Source organism: Sus scrofa, chromosome 9 (genome assembly GCF_054392235.1).
Source record: "Sus scrofa isolate SSC_HxYL_T2T_F1_AM1 chromosome 9, Sscrofa_HxYL_maternal_Yorkshire_Landrace_v2.0, whole genome shotgun sequence".
In the NCBI taxonomy this organism is placed as follows: Eukaryota; Metazoa; Chordata; class Mammalia; order Artiodactyla; family Suidae; genus Sus; species Sus scrofa.
In genome coordinates, this window is record NC_139391.1 from 125,108,001 (window position 1) to 125,116,187 (window position 8,187).

Consider the following 8,187-nt stretch of genomic DNA (forward strand, 5'->3'; position numbering starts at 1 on the left):
CTCTTGTTAACAGTGGCTTTTGGCTTATATTAAGTGACTTGTCAGACTTCCAAGTGCTTGAACATTTTTTCCCCTGCTCCCGTTTGATACCATCAGAGATTGGATGTGACTTGCAGCAACTGGTAGTTTAATGTGGAAAGTGATACATTCATATAGAGATTTGGAATGCCAAGGTAAGATTAAAAATGTAATTTTAGGAGGGGGGCAGAGCTGCGTTACCATTTCTGCCTGCCGATACTTTTTTAAAATGTTAGCAGCACATAGCATGGCAGCTCAGACAGCATCCAGCTACATTGCCTAAGGCTTCTTTCATAAAAAAATAAATCGCTGGAGTTCCCGTCCTGGCTCAGTGGAATCGAACCCAACTAGTATCCATGAGGATGCAGGTTCGATCCCCCGCCTCGCTCAGTGGGTTAAGGATCCAGTGGTGTAGTCCACAGACGTGGCTCAGATCCCGCATTGCTGTGGCTCCAATGCAGCTCCTAGCCTGGGAACTTCCATATGGTGTACCTGCAGCCCTGGAAAAAAACCAGTCTAAAACCAGTGTAACTCCAGTTTTTCTCTCCTTGTCTTTGGCGCCCCTTCCTCTCTGCCCCAGTATGAACAGGAAATTACTAAACTGAAGGAGCGCCTGCGTGTGTCCAGCCGGCGGCTGGAGGAGTATGAGCGCCGCTTGCTGGTGCAGGAGCAGCAGATGCAGAAGCTCCTGCTGGAGTACAAGGCCCGGCTGGAGGACAGCGAGGAGCGGCTTCGCAGGCAGCAGGAGGAGAAGGACAGCCAGATGAAGAGCATCATCAGCAGGTCAGAGGTCCCCTGGCGGTGGATGGGGGCTCCCTGGGGGTACAGGGAGGTGGGACGACCCCCCAGAGAATCCTAAGGCAGTGGCAGCAAAGGCCATTCTCAGCACTGCCTGAAATCTGTGGTACTTCCTACAAGGTGATCACTGACTGTCTCTAACATTTTCTAAATGCCAAACCTTAGTGCACTTCCTTTAAGGAAAGACAAGAAAATATTTATTTTTCTTTAGGTGCAGCAATTAGAAAGAAAAATAAAAACTTAATGACCCACTTGAGAGGTCCTAGAGGAAAAGGAATTTTAAAAATCTTGGAGTTCCCGTTGTGTCTCAGTGGAAACAAATCCACCTAGTAACCACAAGGTTGTGGGTTCAATCCTTGGCCTCACTCAGTGGGTTAAGGGTCCAGCGTTGCCGTGGGCTATGGTGTAAGTCGTAGATGCAGCTTGGATCCCGAGTTGCTGTGGCTGTGGTGTAGGCCGGCAGCTGTAGCTCCGATTCGACCCCTAGCCTGGGAACCTCCATGTACCATGGGCGTAGCCCTAAAAAGCAAAAAATAAATAAATAAATAAACCAAACTAGGTATTCAATGTCAGTGGCCAGCTTAATTTTTCACCATAAGTCCAGAGAGGTGGAAATAAGTTTTATTGGATATTCTTAGAGCCAGAGAACCAAGGACATCAAAGGGATTCTAAGAGGCGGCCGCGGGGGGTGGGGGGGGGGATAATTTTACCAAACAGTACATAGCACTTACTCTGGGTCAGGCACTCTTCTGATTACTTTACAAGTAAAATGTGTTTGATCTGTCAATAACCATTTGCCTCTGGGGTAGGCATTATTATTATTCTCATTTTACAAACAAACAGGCAACAAATTCATTAAGTCCCTTGCCCAAGGTCACTTGGTGGTGCAGCTGGGGTTTGAGGCCAGGCAGTCAAGCCCCAGAGGCCACGCTCCTGACCACTGTGCTTCCATGTAGTTAAATGCTGCAGGCAGGCCAAGTAAATTAAAGACAGAAAATGTTCGTTGTTCAAGCAGCACAGGAGAATTTAGTAGTCTTACCGAGAGCCTTTTCTGGACTGAAACATCAGGAGGTTGCAGTGTGAATGGTGGATGAGAAAGAGTTCACTCTGAGGAAACTTAGCTATTTAGAGGAAGAGGAAGGTCAGCTGTCACAAGGTAATGAGATTAAGAGAGGGTTTGGCTTGCTGTGGTTGGCCTCCTATTTGAAGATGAAATAAATTGTGCTGAGGGAAGGCTCTGATAGAGCGGGAGATGAGGACTATGGGGACACTTCCAGAGGAGATGCAAATGCACGGGATCCAGTCCCAGTAGAGAAATCAACTTTGGGTGCCTCCCCCAAGGCAAGGAGACTGAGCATGTTTGCAGATCCAGTATTAGAAAGGAGTGGCATGGAGTTCCTGTCGTGGCGCAGTGGTTAACGAATCTGACTGGGAACCATGAGATTGCGGGTTCGGTCCCTGCCCTTGCTCAGTGGGTTAACGAACCGGCGTTGCCGTGAGCTGTGGTGTAGGTCGCAGATGCGGCTCAGATCCCGCGTTGCTGTGGCTCTGGCGTAGGCCGGTGGTTACAGCTCCGATTCGACCCCTAGCCTGGGAACCTCCATATGCCACGGGAGCGGCCCAAGAAATAGCAAAAAGACAAAAAGACAAAAAAAAAAAAAAAAAAAAAAGAAAGGAGTGGCAGTACTGAAGCCGTCCTGAGTGGGGCCTTCTTGTCCTCTCATTAGCCAGCTCTCTCCTTGAAGATGGTGGTCTCTCCTTCTTGCCCCATTTTAGGCTAATGGCTGTGGAAGAGGAGCTGAAGAAGGATCACGCTGAGATGCAAGCAGTTATTGATGCAAAGCAAAAAATAATTGATGCACAGGTAAGAAGGTCCTTAATCTGATAGAAGGCACTTGTTTATGATAACTTATTTCCTGGCTTCCCACTCCTTGCCGTTGCCAAGGCACATAATGGAAAATGGGTCCTTGGAAAGTTCTCAGCATTACCTTTCGAAGATGAAAAGAACTTCCATGTGACCTCTCTGACTTTCCCTCTCCTTTACTAGTGGCAAGTCTCTTAACCCAGCAAGGTTTTAGCCTGCTTAGTGCAGTTGCTCGACAGATCCCAGCCTAGTGCATGATGGGGTTTTCTTCTGTCCTTCTGGAAAGGAGGGCATTTCCCAGGGGGTATCTGTGAAAAGTACACCGCATGTGTCTGGCTTGTGACCTCCACTGACCATCGCTTGGCTCTGACGTTCACGGTCTTGTCAGTCACGTCCACTGTGCCCTCAGCCTCTAGCTCCAAGCAGTGGTAGAAACGCAGGGAAAGACAAGGTTGTAGAAGTGCCCTTCCTTGTCCCTCTGTTGGTTCAGGGTTTGATGCTGGTGCCTGGCATTCGCTTGGCTGCCCTTCTTCGTTGACGCTGTGCTTCGAAGAGCCTCTTTCGGTCGATGGACTCACAGCCTGGGCCTCTGCTCACTGTAGCTTCTACCTGTGACACCAATAGCATGACAGCTGCCAAGAGCACCCCACAGGGACATAGCAGTGATCAGAGCAAAACCCAGGAGGCAGGAAATGTTTCTAATTCCTCTTCACTTTATCAGTGTAAAACATGGTTGTATTCTTAGTGTGATACACGTAACAAAAGGCAGGTGCAGTTTGGATGTGGCTGGTCTGGCCACTGAAAGTGTCACTTCCCTGAAGACTGCCCAGCCTGGTTTGAACCTCTCACCCTTAAAGACTGTTTCATTTCCCTAAGCTGTGATGTAAAAATGGGAGCAAGGACTCTATGTCCTGCCTTCTTCTCTCCAGTGGTCAGTCTGTGGTTAAGCCCCCTCTTCACTCCTCAGCACGCCCTCTACCCCCAGTCTAGTTTCCTGACAGGGCTAATGCGGGCTGGAGTTTATTTTTCAAAGGAAGTGGGAGTGAGGCTGAAAGCACAGCCACAGGAAGAACGTGTCATGGCCCTCATTCTCCCTTACACACCCGAGACTGGAAGTCAGGCGTGAGTTGTGATGCTCTCTCGCCAGCACGGTTCCCAGGATGTTTCGGACCCTTGATTTCTGTAGTTTCTGGGTATTTAGACCTCCTAAGAATCAGAAAAAAGTTCTTACTTGGTCCTTTTTTTAAAACCTTTCTGGAGTTCCCGTCGTGGTTCAGCGGAAATGAACCCAAGTAGCATCCATGAGGATGCAGGTTCGATCCCTGGCCTCGCTCATTGGTTTAAGGATCCGGCGTTGCTGTGGGGTAGGCCAGCAGCTACAGCTCTGATTCAACCCCTAGCCTGGGAACCACCATATGCTGCGGGTGCGGTCCTAAAAAGACATAAATAAATAAATAAAACCTTACTGGATGTCCCCAAAGTAGGAGAGGGAAGGGTAGCAGAGCCGAGGCCATCTCGATAGGCAGTGCTATAGAATTTCATCGCAAGAGGCTTAAGAGAAACAGCCTGGATAAAGAAGGCCATTGCATTAAGAGAACTAGTGTTGATGTGTGTTCCCTTTGGGATTTTCAGTATGACAGCATAAGGCAGGGAGAGTCCTATCACTGACTACACCAGAAGAGATTTTGGTTCTAGTGAGACAATGCAGATGATTTGAATAACATCAGCTGGTTTAAACCACGTCAGTCTTAAGCAGAGGGACCTCGGGGGTGTCATAGCCATGGCACCAAGCATACACACGTTCCGCTTTGTCGGATGCTGCCCAGACAGCCTCGTGGTTTGCTCTATAGATTTCTACTCCCCACCCCACCCCCATTGTGACATCAAGGCTAAGATGACTGGGTGTGAAGCAGGGGTCCTAGGAATAGAAGGTAAAAGCAAGGGAGGGAGTCGGCTTTAACAGGCCCCAAAGCTCTGGAAAGTATGGACCTTCTGTCACTTAGCAGGAGGGCGTCACCTTTCAGGGATGGGAGAAATGTTATCCTCAAAGCCCCTCTGGGGGTCAGACCTGTGGTCCATCTCAACTAGGTTATAGTTTGGGTCTATACCTCAAGGCAGTGGTTTTCAAATGGTTGGATTCTGTGGACAGTTTTAGAGGAGCCAGAGGCACTTCCCACTCGTCCCTTTGCAGCTGCTGCTGCTGACCACTCAGCAACAAGGCCACCTATTCAAACACAGGCATTACCATGTAATAGATTTTCTACCGGAGGCTCACTGCTGATCCCTCAAGAACACTGGGAGAATCCATTAGACCACATTTTGAAAGCCTCTGCACCATTGCACAGCACAGAAGACAAACACTAAAACAAGTTTTTAAAAAAATTATAATCTCCTTAAAAGGACGATTTCCCCATTCCAGCTGTTGTCCCATCGATACATTAAAATCTTATTCTAGCAGAAGACCATGAAAATCCTTTGGTGTCCTTTGTAACAAATGATTTTTTATATCAGAGTCTTTGCTTTGAAAGGATTAATCTTATGTCTTCAGTGTTTGATGGAGCAGAGCAGTCCTTCTGGCATCATTTAACAGAAAGGGGACATGTTTGGGGGTGAAAGCCTCCCAGTGAGGTGACCCTTACTTTTGTGTCCCTGACATCTTCGTTGGTGCCACTGGGAGTAAAAAAGTGTTTCTGAAATGAATGCAGTTCCTTTCCTTATAGCAGAGTTGAACCCAACAGTTCCCAAAATAGGACGGGCCAGGTGCCCGGTGCACCGGTTCGCATCTCTCTCAGTGGCCCTGGGCCCCTGCAGACAAAGCTGGTCCCAGAACTCAGCCTCTTCATCTGCTGGAGTCACTGGGAGAGGATGAGCACTCCACTGGCGACCCTGCCCTGGACCTTGTAGCACCGCCCTGGGATCCTGGTGATGGGACTGAGGGACCGTTTCTTAAACATCAGACCAGGGGCTGTGCCTCTTCTCACCCCCAGGATCTCTCCATGTGACTCAGATGGAGAAAGAGCAGGGCTTCCTCCTAGGAGAAGCAAGCAGCTGCCTAGTTACTGTTGCAAGTGATATCTCCGCTGTGTTAAATTACAGGTCATAAATGGAGATGAGATTATTCAAACAGGCAAGTAACCCCGTCCGTTCTCTAGCTGAGCAGCTCCCAGCCCCGGCCCAGTGCACTGGCCTCCTACACATTCCAGCTCCTGCGCTCCCCACACTTGACACCCTCCCTCTCAGGCCTGAACTAGATTGCTTTGCCTTTCAATCCAGGCAGAACTGAAATGTCAGGGCATCTTTTGCCAACTGAACTTGACTTTCAAAAGTCCCTGTGCGATTTTTTTTTTTCTTTTACTTTTTGTTTGACTTTGAGGCATTGGCAAGGGGAGGTAGTTACAGAAGGGAGTTTCTCCACTTGAAAACTTTCAGCTGATTAGTAGGAACGTTGTTTGGCTTCACTTGTTCCTCTTGTAGGAAATAAATACAGTCATTCTTAGCCTTCTTTTTGACCCTTTAAAAAACATGATTTTTCCTAAATGCCTAATTTTTTAACAAATCAACCCTGGAGGATCCTGCATTCCTTAGAATTGGGGCATTATAATTTATCCCAGTAGTGAAATAGCTTTTCTTTTTTGATTACCAGTTTTTCTGTTGAGAGATCATTTCTAAACATAGAGAGGAGACATCTTATCTGGCTCTCCCCCTTGGTTCCTGGTAACCACTGGCCAACCCTTACTTACTGGCCTTTAAAAGCTCTATGCCTGTAGTCCCAGTAAACTCCACTGGCTGGAGTTTTAAAATTATTATTTTTTAAATAAAGCCTTATAGCTCTTTCTTTCTTTGAGTCTTGCCCATCCTTAAAATGAGTTACTTTCCCAAAGTAAAAAGCATCTTGTGCTAGACTAGTGGTTAGTTACTAATGCTGATTTTTTATATCTTACCACCTAACCTCTCCATCAGGGAAGGGAAGATTTTTTTTTTTTTTTTAATGATAATAACAAGTGTGAGCTAGTTTTTCTATACTTTTGAAACTGTGACCACCAGCACTGCTGTCCTGTAGATCCTCAGCCCACCCCACGCCACCCGGGAAGCAGGAGATAAAGGGAAGCGGTGCTTGATGCTGTTGCTGCATATGCTTTCACATGACTCTCCCCCAGGGCAGCGGTCTTCACCCTGCATCCCTGGGCAGCACGTGTCCGGCAGAGCACGACTGCTCGCAGCCTGTGGAGCTACTGCTCTAACTGCAGGGAACAGCATGTAAGCCTCAGCCCCTCCGTGTCCTCAGTGAGCCTTACCCTGCCTGTCCGAACCATGCATTTCCCTGAGTTAAAACACTTCCTGGGAGGAAAGCTCCCTTTGGCTCTGAGGGTTGCTCCTCATGCACTTTTTTTTTTTTTTTTAATTTTCATAGGCATAGATAAACACTGTCCTTCTCAGCACTAACATTTTCTGAAAATGCGACTTCACGTTGGAAAGGTTCAAGAATGATTTACCTAACTGCTGAAGCTAAGATTGGGGTTTCTGTCCTTACCTTTGTGAAACTGACAATATTTTGATGGGATGATTTTTTTTTTTTTTAATTTAGATGAGCTTACGTTTCTCTAGATTGCCATCTCCCCCTTTTTTTCCCTCGGGTTTTTCCTTTTTCTTTTTTTTTTTTTTTTTTTTTTTTTTTTTTTTGCTCTCAATATTCAGTAGTCTTTGTTTCCAAAATATTGGTTCTGAGGCTTTTTTTTTTTTTCCCTGAGACTCAAAAGTAAAATGAAAGCAGTCTCCTTATTGGGTAGCTTTCCTGGAGTACCTCTGAGCTGGAATGAGTCTAGGAGCTTGTGTTCTCTGTTTGTTTTCATGTGTCGTGTTTTTGGCATCCCCCCTCGGCCACATCTCCCTTCCCATATTCCAGTAACTCCTCGGTCTGAGCTTTTGGCTGCTCCCTCCACCCCCCCTTGCTGTTGCATCCTCACTTTGTGGGTGACTATAAACTGCCACCATGTGTTGTTTCAGTTTTGAGCACAATGTGAATTCTTTCCAAATGTGACCAGTGTGCCTCTTCGGGGGCCAAGAACCCGCAGATCACATGCACTTCTCCTCTGTGAAATGAAACCTCTGGTGCTTCTTTCTTTGCCACCTAATTCCCATGGCTTCATTTTGACCCAAAAGTACTTCATACAGTAAGGCAGCTTGACACCTCTGTTTCATAGTCTGGAGCAACACGTGGTGTCATTCTGACATGACGTCCTAGGGTCCTGGGCGGGGGGTGGGGGTGATTTAAGAACAAACCCTGCTCTGCCGAAAGGAAAAAGGAGAGAAAACCAACCACAGACCCATTGGGCTCAGGGGACGCTGAGCTGACCAGGGTGCAGAAAGAGGCAGAGACGTTCCATTTGTCTGGGAAGCATCACGTGTACTGCTGTTTGACAGACGGCATTAGAGCTGTCATTCCGTAGAGGATTATGGTGTGGGAGCCTGCGCGGAGCCAGAATAAAGCCCCGATTGGTGTGTTGTAG

The 8,187-nt window shown here is 47.4% G+C and overlaps 1 protein-coding gene across 24 annotated transcripts in view; it reads left to right on the forward strand.

Moving 5' to 3' along the window:
* Nucleotides 1-8,187, forward strand: part of RASAL2 (RAS protein activator like 2) — a 388,065-nt gene that overhangs the window by 374,241 nt on the left and 5,637 nt on the right. For 13 of the 24 annotated variants that reach the window (XM_084977749.1, XM_021063720.2, XM_084977750.1 and 10 more), the window contains 2 exons: nucleotides 599-801; nucleotides 2,593-2,680. In XM_084977749.1, coding sequence (XP_084833875.1) covers nucleotides 599-801; nucleotides 2,593-2,680 — 291 coding nt within the window. Of the gene's footprint in view, nucleotides 1-598; nucleotides 802-2,592; nucleotides 2,681-5,776; nucleotides 5,808-8,187 lie in introns of all 24 variants that reach the window. The other 11 variants (XM_021063713.2, XM_084977751.1, XM_084977748.1 and 8 more) reach the window with 1 other exon arrangement.